Here is a 16,991-nt window from a genome sequence, read left to right as displayed (position 1 = left end):
GTAATCATATCCACAAACAATCTTATCAAAAGTACTGTAATTATAGGTTTTACACTGCCATCTTCTGCAAAGGATAATGTAACTTCTAAAAGTGTATTATCATTTGGGTCTGTGATACTGTATATTGCGGGGCCATAATGACAATGCTTTAAAGTTTTTATATTTATACACATACAAACACAAACACATCACTTCTTTCTGCAAATCTTCTGATCTCAATATGCTTTAGAAAAGAAATGGGAGTTTAAACACTGCAAAAGACAAAATAGCCTACGCATCGTCATCTTTGTTTCTTTTTGCAACAGCCCACCTTCTTTTGTGGTGATAGACCTTCATCCATTTATAGGCCTCTACAGAATCCACAGAAAGTTGTGAAACCACAGAAAGTATATAGCACAAACTACAATGTTATGCTACTGAAAAGGATAATGATTGATACTGGAATGCATATCCATTTAAATTTAACCATGAAGGGCATGCCTTACACTTTTATCGGTTTTCTACTAATATTATGAGTTCATAAACAACCAAGAATCACACACACACTATAGATTATATATACCCACGAATTGAGGAATGTAAGTTTGATTAAATTAGGTACATGTCCTTTGTGAAGACCCATACGTAAAAATATAAGAAATCTTTAAATGTTTGCCACATGAGGTGCATCGCTTTGGTCTGAGTGACGTTTCCAGTATGGGATTGTTTCTAAAGAACTAGATATTGAAGACATGGATGTCCATGTTAAGTCACAGCAGTACATTATCGGTTTGTGGTTCTGACATGGTGCAAAACTGTTACTGTTTTGGTTCCTGGTTTCTGCTGTGGCTTTCTGAATCCCATTTAAAATGTCCTTTAAAGTCATTGTTTACCCTTTCAACATGACCCAATATATATTTAACCATGTATAAAAGAAAGAGAAAAAAGAATAAGGATACTTGAAGTAACAAGTATTGAATAAAAATATATTTGGTCAGAAGAAAGTTAGTATATTGTTTATTAGTTGAAAGAAATAAGAAAAAAAGTTAATGTAGTAAAACATGTAGTAGCCTACATTTTGACTTTGTATAGAGTCATCCCTGATTTACAATGTCTGATAAAATCTATTTATGAATCTCCCAATCCTTGGCTTAAATTAATTTAAAAAACCAATCATACATTTTGTAAAGGTCATTGTAATTTGTTCCAAAGTGGTTCCCAGTTCTATTAATTTATTCTGTACAAAAAAAAGAAAGATAATAATTAAGACTTAATTATCCAACTGCATACACTCTAAAATAATACCATCCACCGCCCTTGTCAGATGTGAGGGAAACAGATTCACAAATTCAGAGCTACTTTAAACAAACACAAACCATCAGGAAGCTGAAGTCTTATTGAGAGCCAGTATGTATTCCTGTCACGACTGCATAATAATTACTGATACGTCAGTTATTGAAGACCTGCTCACTGCTTTTCATTACCGGCTGCCTCTCCACGGCTGACTAGGAGAGGATTTTTATTTTAACATAAAAAAAAGTTCATTTTATGTTTCCAACCTGGTCTCCAAAGTCCTCCGGGAACTTCCACAACACCGCTGGATCTGTAAATAATTGACAGACAGCATTAATCAGTAGCTGAAGAACAGAACATAACATTCAGATCGCATAAATATTAAAGTGGGGGGTAGGGGGGTAGCTTCTTGCATGAGTCTGTAAACTGCAGCTCAAACCATAGAAAGGTATGGGATATTCACCATGTTTTTTTATAGTTGTCGTTTTATTTTCCCCTGTCCTTTATTAAAATCCCTCCGTTGTGCATTTTATCTTCTATTCAGAATAGGTGCACTAAACAAAAATAGGATTTATCAAATCATTCATCTCCAAGTCTTCATCCCCCGGGACTGTTTACTTCTCATAAATATGGTGTTTCTTTCTCAACATACTGTGGCCTTCAAAATTATCGAGACACCTCAGGTCTTTCTTTTAAAGGTTGCCGTTTGTCAAAAACAGTTATCCAATTTGTGTCAAGGCTTCCAGTCGGAGCCGTAGCCTGCTGCAATGTGCGTGCTGATGGCCTGTTTCCGGCAGTGTGTGGACCGAGATCCCATTGAGCCGGTACAGGGACGCAGAGTTGTGTTTTTTCTGTGTCAGTCATCAAGACATACCAAAAATAATCCCAATAGGGAGCGTTACATTATATGCAAATAAGCCTGCATAGTTAACAGTCAAAGATGCACATTTTCAATGCTTATTTTGGGAGTGCAATATAAGATATAAAAATAAACTTTCTATAAACTAATATTGACTATATTGAGTATTTTACATTTGATCATAGAGGTCAAACATCTTCAAAAGAAAGGCTGAGATACCTACACAATTGGCCACTGATGAAGCTACAGACAGAAATGGCTATTTAAAAACTCGGCCATCATCAGCAGAGAGGCCACTGTATGACTTTTCATTCTCACTACCCACACACTAAGCTGCCGGGTCCCTCCAAGCTCAAGGTGTGAGACAAGGTGTAAGATATCGCTGCTGTCCTGTGTATATGGTGTGTGCTGTGTGAAGAGGGAACTGCACAAATGCTGTTATTTTGTCTTTTGAATTAAGTTATTTGAACTCCATTGACTCAAATGGTGTATGAAGATTTTCTCAGTGCTTTATGTTACTAATCATACACATCCTTTAAAAAGTACTTAAATTGTAGATCTTGTTTTTGTTTATGCTGTGGAAAAATAAAGTGACCATGCTGATTAGCTCACATTCTCAATATGAATTATTTGCCGTTCATTATTTGTATGAAACTTCAGAATCACGAAGCCTTAAGTGCTTTAACATAATCACAACACCATCTGACGACAGGTTTCCTTATCTTATGTAACGGTGTACTTTATTTGAGCTTACTGCAAGTTGTATAAGTGTAGTCTTAAAACTACACTTTAAGAAACACTGCAGTAAGCAACTTGATACAACATTGCAATTAAAAAATTCTGCTAATTAGAGTTACTATCAGGCTTTGGTGACTAATACAGCTCACTGTTATATAGCAAATGCTGTGTAATACAGTACATGTGTTATAAGAGAAACTCAAGAGCATATGAAAACCTCTGAATACTATATGTAGACTATATGTATTGGAGATCTTTATATGAAAGTCCAGCGTTTAAAAAAAAAAGAAAAAGTTAAAATAAGTTTTAAAATGTGCCGTACTGATGAAAAGTGATTATATTTCAAAAATTGCTTCAAGAGGAAGACAAATAAAGATATCATTCATTCCCAATTTTGTCTTTCTTCAAACAGGAAGTAACCGGCTGTGTCAGCTAATGTTTCAGACATTCTCAAAATGCTTCAAACTCTTTGCAGTAAACAGTCTGAATATTTTCAGTTTGTTTCTGATATGAATATAATAGAAGTCATTCCAATCAAAGAGTTACATACAATTTTCATACTGAATTTAATCAGTTCAATAATTCAAATATACAGACTTAAACAAAACTGTTTTTAAAAGCATGGTAAATTAGGTATTAAGTGTGTGGATATCACATTCTCCAGATTAAACAGTAAATCAAACAGATTATTGCTATTACATATATAAAATGTAATGTATACATGACATTTCTACAATTGCACAGCAGTTCCCAAGTACAATCGACTTTCATAGACAGGCACAAAGAATGAAAGTAAAACAGGGGTTCAGTGGGGGAAAAATATAATACATCAAAATGTGTAGTATATTAATCCTTTTGAGCATATAAAGTGAACTAAGATATAAATTAAAATATTCTTACCAAGACGTGAACTTCTATACAACACCTAGATCTAAATGATTTGCATTTATAGTATGTTTTCTTGTCTCCATAAAAATGGTGCAAGTGAATTTAAATGGAGAAGGTCATTTGGCCTGTCTTGCTTAATTGAAATCAATGCAATAGCAATGCTCCTTTCTTTGAATGCATCGGTTTAGTGACTGCAGAGTGGTCAATTTTAAACACCTCTCAAATGCAGTTGAAGGTGTCTGTAGATCTGAACCTTACTGATCGACAACGGAATTACATCTTGGGTTGTTATCAATTGATCAAAATGCGTACCTATCTAAACACTGCCTTTTAAAAAATTCCCTTTGGCATATGGAGGACTCACCCAGAGTTACATTACATTTACGTTTCAAAATGAAAGCTTTGCAATTACACACATTCTGTTATGATTTATTTCCCTTAAAAAATAATTTAAACATCTGATCAGCAGATATTAACATGAAATAGTAGTAGAGCTAAACTCTGCATGGATGTACAGTGAGGGAAAAAAGTATTTGATCCCCTGCTGATTTTGTACGTTTGCCCACTGACAAGGAAATGATCAGTCTATAATTTTAATGGTAGGTATATTTTAACAGTGAGAGACAGAATAACCAAAAAATCCAGAAAAACGCATTTCAAAAAAGTTATAAATTGATTTGCATGTTAATGAGGGAAATAAGTATTTGATCCCCTATCAATCAGCAAGATTTCTGGCTCCCAGGTGTCTTTTATACAGGTAACGAGCTGAGATTAGGAGCACTCTCTTAAAGGGAGTGCTCCTAATCTCAGCTCGTTACCTGTATAAAAGACACCTGTCCACAGAAGCAATCAATCAATCAGATTCCAAACTCTCCACCATGGTCAAGACCAAAGAGCTGTCCAAGGATGTCAGGGACAAGATTGTAGACCTACACAAGGCTGGAATGGGCTACAAGACCATTGCCAAGCAGCTTTGTGAGAAGGTGACAACAGTTGGTGCGATTATTCGCAAATGGAAGAAACAAAAAATAACTGTCAGTCTGCCTCGGTCTGGGGCTCCATGCAAGATCTCACCTCGTGGAGTTTCAATGATTATGAGAACGGTGAGGAATCAGCCCAGAACTACACGGGAGGATCTTGTTAATGATCTCAAGGCAGCTGGGACCATAGTCACCAAGAAAACAATTGGTAACACACTACGCCGTGAAGGACTGAAATCCTGCAGCACCCGCAAGGTCCCCCTGCTTAAGAAAGCACTTGTACAGGCCCGTCTGAAGTTTGCCAATGAACATCTGAATGATTCAGAGGAGAACTGGGTGAAAGTGTTGTGGTCAGATGAGACAAAAATCGAGCTCTTTGGCATCAACTCAACTCGCCGTGTTTGGAGGAGGAGGAATGACCCCAAGAACACCATCCCCACCGTCAAACATGGAGGTGGAAACATTATGCTTTGGGGGTGTTTTTGTGCTAAGGGGACAGGACAACTGCACCGCATCAAAGGGATGATGGACGGGGACATGTACCGTCAAATCTTGGGTGAGAACCTCCTTCCCTCAGCCAGGGCATTGAAAATGGGTCGTGGATGGGTATTCCAGCATGACAATGACCCAAAACACACAGCCAAGGCAACAAAGGAGTGGCTCAGGAAGAAGCACATTAAGGTCCTGGAGTGGCCTAGCCAGTGTCCAGACCTTAATCCCATAGAAAATCTGTGGAGGGAGCTGAAGGTTCGAGTTGCCAAACGTCAGCCTCGCAACCTTAATGACTTGGAGAGGATCTGCAAAGAGGAGTGGGACAAAATCCCTCCTGAGATGTGTGCAAACCTGGTGGCCAACTACAAGAAACGTCTGACCTTCAACGTCTGTTCTTCTGCCAACGAGGGTTTTGCCACAAAGTACTAAGTCGAAGGGGTCAAATACTTATTTCACTCATTAACATGCAAATCAATGTATAACTTTTTTGAAATGTGTTTTTCTGGATTTTTTTGTTGTTATTCTGTCTCTCACTGTTAAAATAAACCTACCATTAAAATTATAGACTGATCATTTCTTTGTCAGTGGGCAAACGTACAAAATCAGCAGGGGATCAAATACTTTTTTCCCCTCACTGTACCTACAGTACAATACTTTAAGGCACTCTTGGAAGAAATAAAAACATTATGGCTTAAAAGACTTAAAGTGTCTGTGCCGCATACAGGCTAAAATATCCTGGCTGTGCAATTTTAAGAGCCAAAGGGAACAGCACTGAACGGTTCCTTGTTTGTGGTAACTATCAACAATTACCTCAAAACAGCCTAAGAACAACATCTGATTATATTCTACTATTTACAGTCTCTCTACCACCCACTTTTTGTTCTTAGGAAACTAAACTAACTGTCACTCATTGTAGCTAATAGGGACAAAACAATCACAAAGGGTTAACCACAATAATAATCTCCGTTTGTAAATATAAGGTAGCATAATTGTCCAACATGCTGTTAATCTATTTATGTATTTAAGATCACTCGATTGCAAATTAATGAAATGGACCAGGGGGACTTCTTAATATAATCTAAATATATACTGTATTATTATTGAAGGTTTAGAGATCCAAGACGTGCCTCCGTTTCTTTTGCTCATTACAAGAAGCAGATGATCTAAGGCGTTAACAATAAGTTTAGGTTGAGAGTTCAACATGTTACTAAAGTCACGTTCTCCACAACAGCATGCTATAAACATGTTTTCAGCAGCTCTGGGGTGTCATTTTAACCTTATGAGGACAGAAAAAAGAAAAACTGAACTCACCAGGATACTTAATACACGCATGATATAGTAGGTATACAGTGAAAAAACTTGCTACATCAATCCAAACTATTGTCACATCAGTAATAAATAGAATCACTTAATACGTACGTTTGATGGCTATTTCAACGAACAAGGCCTTAATTGTTTGGTTTCACAAAAAACAAACACAAATGGAGTGCTGTATTTACTGCTTAAAAAAAAAAAAAAAAGAAAAAAAGGACAAACTCACTAAAGGACAGAGCAGACAGAATCAAAGACACATTACATAATCCGATTCCATGATTTCACGCACTTCATCTTAAAAGATTTACAAAGACTGAATTTTCTTTTCCTTAGGGATTATTTCCCAGATGCCCCATCTGATCTGTCAGTGTTAGGTCAATTTTATGCTGATTTTATGGGTGAGAGGATGAGAATTACTGCCAGAAAGAGCCGCGACCATAGACGCAGTACCTAGAGCACTCTGTTCTGTCGACTTTTTTTTTCTCTCTCTCTCTCTCTCTCTCATAAGGCTGCGTATTAAAAGCTAAACTATACAAACATACCTCAGGACACATGCTTATTCATATGAAGAAGGAGAACTTGCAAATAGCAAACCCTGTGGGAATTTTTTTTTCTTTTAAAGGATTCATATGGAAAGCACAAATTTAGATTTATTTTCTTTTGTGTCCTACTTTATTCAGTTTGAAGAGCATGCCTTTTAATATCTTGGAGGGAGTTGTATATGCATCACACCTTGGTAGAGCGGAGAGTGGAGATAGTGTTCGTTCTGGGATGAGGTGTAAACATTCACTTATTCCCTCAAAGGAACTACAAAATGTGAAACGGATGCAAATCAAAATCGACAGAGAAAAATGATTACACCTCTTAATATCTAGATGATGAAATGAAACTAGCACTTACAAGTAATGCGAGATCCAAGGTATGGTTCTTCACAGAGTAAAGAACATATTGCAAATTGGTTTGGTAAAGTACGAATATCAGAAGAGGGGAGAAAAAAAAAAACTGTGCTAAATAACAGGCCTGGGAAATGGCAGCGTTTTTATGTACATGCTCTTTTCCTGTATATTAAAGGAGCTACATTCCCCTCGAAGGCAGATAAAACTACTAATTAGTAAAGTGTGAGTTTGAATTCTGCAGCAATTCTCAGAATGGTCGCCCAGGCGCTGGTGAACGCATTGAATTTTAAGTATTATACAATGATCTCATAAATAACATTAACTGGCCCAAAGCATTTGTTTCTGGTTTGGTTTGAAATATTTTGCTCTTTACATTTTCTTCTTTTCAGATACATGCTAGTTTATATTGTCAAGTGTTTTAAAGGAGTTCAGTACCATGATGTCGACTATTACAGTCATAAATGTTCAAAATTTATTTCAAAGCCAAAACATTAAAATAAAAGGTTTGCCTAAAACTTATACTTGCAGATAAAACTATACATACAAACATATATATATAGAGAGAGAGGTATTTATTTAGATCTATATACATACACGTGTTTGCAAATAAATACACATTTATATTCATACACATACATATTTACACACACACACATAAATAGATATGATGTCTTCTGCAATATCCTGAATACTAAAACAACAAATGTGATCCAGAGATACAATGGGGATTAATGGGTTAAGGATGAAAGTTGAAGGTTATGAGGGTAAACTCAACCCCTGCTGTTCAGCTAGAGGAGAAAAATGTCACCATGACAAACCTGGGCCTGGTTAATCCCCTCGCCCTGCACGCTCCTGGTCCTTTCCCCTCCTGAGAGGCGCCTGCTGGGTCTGTGCCTATTCTCAGCAGGTCTGTGAAACGTACTGGTGCACATGAGACGCACACAGCTGCGAGAATTATTCAGACACCTTGGTCTTTTCTTTGGAATCAAGCCCGGGTCAAAAAGGTAGCACCTCCTTTAACAAAAACCCATCTTAATAGCAGAATTCACCTTTTTCTACTTACTCTACTTATTTAGTTTATTCATACATAGGAGGCCTGTATCACAGGATCATGACACTTTGCTATAGATGCAGTTAAACGCACTTTCATTTTAAACCTTGTTAAAAACCAGCATGATGCTCATAACCACATAGCATGTCGCGATGTGAAATGAGCTACTGTGCAGATGCAACGCACCCATCTTATCTCATCACTGCAACCATGTTTGATTGATCATGTCCACTTGAAGGTAATAGGATTGCATGAACGCGTTCGATTTGGAGAATATTTTTTAAACTATTTGTATCTGTAAAATGAAATGAAAATGGGTAATTAAGATGGGGAAAAGTGAAACTATTGCATCCACACACTTCATATTATTGTGAGTTTTTCTCACAGACATGCAAATTCAAACAATGTTAGAATCTTTATAAATGTCAGGCAGTGATATCACTGATAAAAAAACTAGTAAATATTATGTGCAGAGGTATTTTCATGAATGTCTCAGATTGTGGCGTATTGCACTCAATAGTGAATACCTGGCAGAATACACATGTTTTTCAAATGTAAACATATGGGTATCTTTCTCAATAAAATTAATCATCGGACTTCACTACTTCATTCCATGACTTTTTTGGCAACAAAACTTTTAATTGAATATCTACTGATTCAGAATCCTTGAAGTCAGGTGGGCAGATTTAAAAAAATGTTTTATTGAATTGTTGGGAAGATTTAACATGGACAAAAACTCCATTGAGATCTTGTTGACATGGACTTACGAGGGAGATCACAGAAGGAGGTTGCAAGGCTCATTCGTTCAGAGAGTACTACACAAACTCGAAAGAACAATATAATTATAAAAATAATAATCAAAATTAACAATGCCAATCCATATATTCTATTGGAAACTATTTTTAACCATGCCCGCTCAACGTTCTTCAACTTTAGGATACAATCTAGGCCTACTTCCGGAAACAGTAAAGAAAACGCAAAGTATCCATAATACAGAATAACGCCACTGATTTAACAGAATATGAAGTGAATACCCCTTAGCTTTGTGCACAGTTGAGATTGTATCAACAAGGTTTTTGTATTGAAAATTCACATTGTCTATTTTTGTAACATAGTAAAATGCAAATAAACTAATCTCTTTAACAATCCTTGCCTTGGGTTGTGAATTGATTTAATGGTTGTGAGTATTTAGTGTCGTTACACCTTATTTGTATGTTGCAAAGAAAAAATGTCCATATGAATACTCGTGATTATGCCCATCAACAATTTGGCCTACTAAAGATATGCTTGTTTTTTTTCTTTCAATATGTTAAGAAGCTTCACTTCCAATACCCTTTGAAATTAAATAATGTTTTAGGAAAATATCATGGTTTACATGTCAACATTGATATCACATGTGCTATATTCCTGGACCAATATTTTTACACAACTTTATATTATACACACACACGCACATACACACAAAAAAGCTGTTCATTGGAATCCATCTGCAGCTAATGAAACATTTGCACGTATAACAAAATACACGTCTTCATTCAAAGTGGAAGTGCAATTTGTTCATCTAAAACAAATTAAAATCAACCCTTATAAAAACATGAACTTTCCACAGTGCAACAATGAAATGAGAATGTATTATACTCCAATTCATTTCACGGATTAATTATGAGAAACTCATTTTCTGTGGAAACAGGCCAGACAGAAAAGGAACATTTATGTGTGCAACAGGTAGTGCATACAAGTCTTCCCACAAGGAGAGGAGACATCCATATAGCTTGTTTCTGTGTGATATATTTCAACCTTTGCCACCTTCTTAAACATATGGTCTAGAGTATCCAAATCAATCATTTGTGCAGCAAATGTTCAAGAAAACATGCGTATAAAGAAGAAAATCCAGAAGGGTTCTCCAAACTTATCAAGATACACTGCACACACCAAACTATATTAAACCGTGAACTTTAACTTTGGAAAAAGGCATCGAATCCTAGTTTTGCGATTTTGCTACACAAAGACGTTGAACCAGTGCAGTGCAAAAAAGCATGATAGAATCCTTGTGTATATAATTAATTGTAGGGGTGGGAGTATTTCTGTGCAGGGGTTTCCATTGGAAAAAGAACAATGTTGACTGCCATAAGGCTTTCTAGTCTCTATATGGCTATGTGAATGGGTTACAACGATATCAGAGTAGCATAAAGCACAATTCTTTCCGTGTATGGATTTTGTATTGTCGGTCTCCGAGATGGGTCAGTACCAGCATTTCTATGTGAAGCAGGTTCCATTGTGCAACACAGAAAAGGAAGGAAAATAGCATATTCTGTCGGCTAGAGTAATTTCAGAGTAAAGCAAACAGGGCTAATGGGTGAGAATTGAATTGAAATCACCTAGATGGAGTAAGTAATTTCTTTTCTTCGCACCCATATGAAGCTGTGGGCAATCGCTGTAATAGAAGCATCAGTGCTGAGGGACCATTATTCCCCGGGGCTCCGAGTGCAACTAACCTTCAGCAGGAACATGGCTACGTGGCAGATGTTGTGGTTTGATTTGGCCATAGTAGGCATAAACGCACAGGTCAGCCGCAATGTTTTGACGTTCCTCGGATGCCTGTCTTTAAAAGTCAACACCCCAGCTTTGATAAGACGAGAGCGGGAGGAATAGGTTAATAGGTTGCCGCTGGTGAGATCCATGTTTCTTTAACAGCTGGTATAACTTTTCACCACTTCCATCTCGAGATATAATGGGAGGAAGAAAGCAGGGTCAAAAAAATAAAAGCCAAGTAAATAAATTGTGTGTGTACCCACAGCACAAAATCTGATCTACCTGTGCGTTACTGTACTACATAAGAAACTGAAATGGGATGTTGGGAACTTCAAAATACATATATCCACGTTCGATTTACAAATAAATTGGTTTAACATTTTTAAAAAAGATATAAAACTGCATTCTGCCAACTGTCTCACCCCCCACTGCTCTACTGATATGATAAGTCCCCTTCTTTAATAGACTGATGTTCATTTAAGCAAATGCAAGGAAAAACAATCTAAAAATAGTGTTGCTGATCATTTTGAAGTTCTTTAGTTTCATATGTTTTGTGTCTCCTCAGTTGAGCAGTGTGAAAGGAAACCATGAGTGTTTTCTGGAGACCATAGTATAATATACTGTACACCGTCAATTACATTATTTCATTTTAGAGTTAAAATAAATACTAAAAAGGAAGGACTTCTGTATTTGCTTTGCTTAATGGTGTGTCAAGAGAACTGATACAACCCTGCTATGGAGGTGGGTATAGTGGGATATCCCACTGTTATCTTAACAACAAGGAAACTAATGGTAGCTTAATCACATGATGGTCAAAAATAAGTGCAGGCATTTAGAATTGACCTACTTATTTTATCAGCAGACTGCAAAATGAACAAACACATTTTTAAAGAGTTTTAGAAAAGCGAAGTGTATTCTAAGATTTTGTAACTTGATGCAGCACCACAACGCTTGAACGTGCGTGAGAAGAACCAGATGTGTGTGAGGAGGACTGCGGACGTGGAACTGGGACTCGTCACCATTCATGCGAGTCTTTCTCTTGAGAGTATGAGGAGCATTGTGGAACTCGCTTGTCCCTGTTCTCCTCTTTTTTGGCATTTTTTTTCATTTTTTCTTCTTCTTCTCGGTCAAAGGTTAAACTGCTGAACTCCAACCTCCTTGGCAATGATTTCTTTCTCTCTTTTTTTTTTTTTTTTTATCTATGAAAGATTTATTTCACAGTATGTAGTGGTCTGGATTAGCCCCTCTCTGGAAGAACAAAGCCCGTGTCTTTGTACCAGCGGTCCATGTAAGAAGCCTGGCCGTAAGAGGAAGCTGCAGCTACTTAACATTCACAATAATGGTATTGTGTGTTTGTAGTAGAAGGCCTGCTTCTTGGTGTCTAGACTTTCACCCAGCTAGTCAAGGAACAGGAGAAAATCCTATCAAGCAGTCAAGTGAAAGTTAACTAAGGTAACCCGCTGTGAACCTGATGAAGATGTCAACTGAACATACGGCAGAAATTTCTATTGTTGAACAAGACGCTGACCTCCCCCCCCACCCACCAAAAAAAAGGGGAGGGAGAGGATTTGTGAGCCGAAAGCATGGAATAACTGTGGTCATCGCTTTACTTCTGGATCAGTAGGTTTATTCTAGCTGCGAGGAGCTCCACCCCCAGCACTCTCAATTAAAGGGGTAAGCAGATTAGCATGCATCTTTCAAGCTCAAATCGGGACTCTGGGTCGTTTAAAAATGTTTTTCCAATTGCATGCTACAAATGGCATTACATTTCATGCTAATTTAGGTATAACAAAAAGCACACACAAAAAAACATCTCTTTTCTAGTAAGATCTTTAAACTGTATCGTACTGAATGATGCCAAATTGAGCGTAGTGTGTATGTGTGTGTGTGCTTAGCTGAAAGCATTTGTAAAATGGTTGTATTCAGGAATTAATTTAGTTTAATAAATAGGCCTTATTTATTGATCAATGACAGCTTTTCAACTCTACACAATCTCAGTTCTCTCTAAGTATGAAGTAAGTACTTAAAAAATGCAAATTTAGTCAAAGCTTTTGCATCACCCTAGGATTGCTGCTGATGTTAATCATTTGGCCTTAACCGTACATACTCACAATCACAAACACATATATGTTACGGGTTTGTGTTTTAAGTTCAATGTATTCTTCCCATTCGTTATACTCATGATCAGATCTGGACATCTTGTACCATCTACTGATTTACTGTTCCAACATGTGGAATATATTGTACTTTATTATAATTAAAGGGAATAAAAATTACACATTTCTTACATTATACATTAGTTTCCCAAAAATAATTATTATAAATAAACCCGTTTTCAGTACATTGTGCACCCTCCCCTTGCAAAGATAACAGCACTTTTCCTTTGATTTTGTATGAGATTGGAGAACACGTTGGAAGGGACCCCTCCTATTCCTCCATACAGAATCTTTCCAAATCCTTGATATCCTTCGGTTTGTGCTTATAAACTGCCCTCTTCAAATGAAAACCTGTGGGCTCAATGGGATTGTGATGGCCATTGCAAAATGTTGATTTTGTGGTCAATTAACCATGTCTTTGTGGATTTTCGTGTGTGCTTGGGGTCATTGTCTTGCCGAAAGATCCAGGAAACAAAACAGCCCCATGACATCAGAGATCCACCACCATATATTACAGTAGGTATGAGGTTCTTTTCTGCGTACGCATCCTTGCTTTGATGCCAAACGCCGCTGGTGTGTGACCAAAGGGCTTTATTTTTGTCTCATCTGACCATAGCACCCGGTTCCAATTCAAGTGCCAATGCCATTTAGCAAACTCCAGGCGCTTACATTTGCTGGATGCGGTCAATAAATACTTTTTTCCAGGAAGCCTTCCAAAAAGGCTATTGGCATGGAGGTGGCATCTAATTGTAGATTTGGAGACTTGGTGACCCCAAGATGCAACCAAGTTCTGTAATTCTCCAAATCTGGCCCTTGGATTCTTCTTTGCCTCCTGAAACATCTTCCTCAATGTGGATGGGGACAAGTTACACTTACATCCTCTACCAGGCAGGTTTACCACTGTTCCACTGGTTTGAACTTCTTAATTATTGCACTTATAGTGGTACATTGTATAATTAGGTTTTTAGCTATTTTTGTGTAGCCACTGCCTACATTTATGAAGGTCAACAACCACACTTTTCAGTCTCTTCATTTGTGAGTCCTTTGCAGTTCCCCAAGGTGATGGATGACAAATGTATTTTACATGGGTGTAACCTAATGTTTACACCCCAAGCAAACAGGAAGCCATGGAAAGCCACAACACATAAGACTGAGATGTACTTAAAAATGTAGAATGCTAATGCAGATTTTATTTGGTTATTTTATTGTATTAATAAGAATCTGTAGGGGTGCAATGTTGACACCTATCTTTCACGGGGGGGGGGGGGGGGGAAATGCAACAATTACTAATACTACTGAAGAATATAGTTTCCATATTTTTTGGAATAAATCTTTATCAAAGATGCCAATAGCTGGTGACTGTAGAACTCGATGGGTCAGGGCTGTTTTGGCAAAGGGGGACCTACACAATATTAGGCAGGTGGTCATAATGTTATGGCTGATCGATGTATATACACTCACCTAAAGGATTATTAGGAACACCATACTAATACTGTGTTTGACCCCCTTTCGCCTTCAGAACTGCCTTAATTCTACGTGGCATTGATTCAACAAGGTGCTGAAAGCATTCTTTAGAAATGTTGGCCCATATTGATAGGATAGCATCTTGCAGTTGATGGAGATTTGAGGGATGCACATCCAGGGCACGAAGCTCCCGTTCCACCACATCCCAAAGATGCTCTATTGGGTTGAGATCTGGTGACTGTGGGGGCCAGTTTAATACAGTGAACTCATTGTCATGTTCAAGAAACCAATTTGAAATGATTCGACCTTTGTGACATGGTGCATTATCCTGCTGGAAGTAGCCATCAGAGGATGGGTACATGGTGGTCATAAAGGGATGGACATGGTCAGAAACAATGCTCAGGTAGGCCGTGGCATTTAAACGATGCCCAATTGGCACTAAGGGGCCTAAAGTGTGCCAAGAAAACATCCCCCACACCATTACACCACCACCACCAGCCTGCACAGTGGTAACAAGGCATGATGGATCCATGTTCTCATTCTGTTTACACCAAATTCTGACTCTACCATCTGAATGTCTCAACAGAAATCGAGACTCATCAGACCAGGCAACATTTTTCCAGTCTTCAACTGTCCAATTTTGGTGAGCTTGTGCAAATTGTAGCCTCTTTTTCCTATTTGTAGTGGAGATGAGTGGTACCCGGTGGGGTCTTCTGCTGTTGTAGCCCATCCGCCTCAAGGTTGTACGTGTTGTGGCTTCACAAATGCTTTGCTGCATACCTCGGTTGTAACGAGTGGTTATTTCAGTCAAAGTTGCTTTTCTATCTGCTTGAATCAGTCGGCCCATTCTCCTCTGACCTCTAGCATCAACAAGGCATTTTCGCCCACAGGACTGCCGCATACTGGATGTTTTTCCCTTTTCACACCATTCTTTGTAAACCCTAGAAATGGTTGTGCGTGAAAATCCCAGTAACTGAGCAGATTGTGAAATACTCAGACCGGCCCGTCTGGCACCAACAACCATGCCACGCTCAAAATTGCTTAAATCACCTTTCTTTCCCATTCAGACATTCAGTTTGGAGTTCAGGAGATTGTGTTGACCAGGACCACACCCCTAAATGCATTGAAGCAACTGCCATGTGATTGGTTGGTTAGATAATTGCATTAATGAGAAATTGAACAGGTGTTCCTAATAATCCTTTAGATGAGTGTGTATATATATATAGATACACACACATATATACACATATACACATATACACACACACACACACATTTCTAGGTCTGATAAGGTCTGATAAATGTAATATTACATTAGTATTGTTCTATATTGGGGTCCAATTTTCATACTTGTATAAACTTCAACTCAGAGGTAAAATACATTTAATGCAATTTTCGGGATTTATTTGGCATGAAGCTCAATTGTTTTTGCTCAGGAATGCAATGTTTTTTGCACAGTGTTAAGGAGTGGTCTCATTGTGAAGCAATGAATTTAGGCAAATAGCCGAGGCACAGTGTTACTTCAGGAGGCTAATTAAGACTGCAACCACCTGGGCAAACAATCCTGCAGCACATAACGACACGCCAAAGACGCCGATCTTATAGGAGGTAGAAAGAAAGGAATCATGAATAAAGCTAAAGAAAGGGCAAAATGTAAGATCTTAACAACAGAGTTAACCTGACCCATGTCTCTATAGCCCTATGATAACACATACGTTATGTGTTTATCACCTCAAAATTAATCAAGCAAATTTTTGCTCATATCAAGACATGGAAATACATATGGGAATATATAAACGCTTTTGATTTGGGGGTTTACCACCTGACTGTTAAAAAAGCATCAGTGAAGTGGAACGATGAGGTGAGATCCTAGATTGAGAAGTTTTCCCAGTGTTTTTTTTTTCCTTCAACCCATCTATTTTAATAACTTAATTACAGCAAGACAACCAAATTCACACATTAAAACAATTTACTAGACAGTGTACCAGTGTTAAGACACCATCACGTTTTCAACTAAGCTAAGTTTCTCTCCTGAAAAGTATCGAGGAGCTGCTAGAAAGTATGGAAATCTGATTAATATAGTTTTTTCACAAATTGTGGCACACTGCTTCAATCATTACTTTTTTCAACAACATAAAAAGGGGTCTGAAATGCCTTCTTCCTGCCAGCCAGACAGAGAACTGGCACACTTAAAACCTAAAACATTTCCAACAGGAACATTATTTTTGGGAAACTTCCAGACCTTCCTTTTAAGGAAAGAAACTGCAAGAAAAGTATTCTGCTACAGACAAGATTAGTTTTTCTGCAGTAACAATATAAACGGTTAATTCCTCAGGGATAAAATGTGTT

General features: G+C 37.7%; 1 protein-coding gene across 2 annotated transcripts in view; it reads right to left on the bottom strand.

Moving 5' to 3' along the window:
* The window catches only part of dennd1b (DENN/MADD domain containing 1B), a 90,118-nt gene that overhangs the window by 63,530 nt on the left and 9,597 nt on the right, over nt 1–16,991 (bottom strand). For both annotated transcript variants that reach the window (XM_066692506.1, XM_066692507.1), the window contains exon 3: nt 1,539–1,582. In XM_066692506.1, coding sequence (XP_066548603.1) covers nt 1,539–1,582 — 44 coding nt within the window. The remainder of the gene's footprint in view (nt 1–1,538; nt 1,583–16,991) is intronic.

The sequence above is a fragment of the Amia ocellicauda genome, chromosome 19, assembly GCF_036373705.1.
Source record: "Amia ocellicauda isolate fAmiCal2 chromosome 19, fAmiCal2.hap1, whole genome shotgun sequence".
Lineage (NCBI taxonomy): Eukaryota > Metazoa > Chordata > Actinopteri > Amiiformes > Amiidae > Amia > Amia ocellicauda.
Note: the sequence above shows the minus strand (reverse complement) of the source record. Positions and strands in the feature narration are given on the sequence as shown.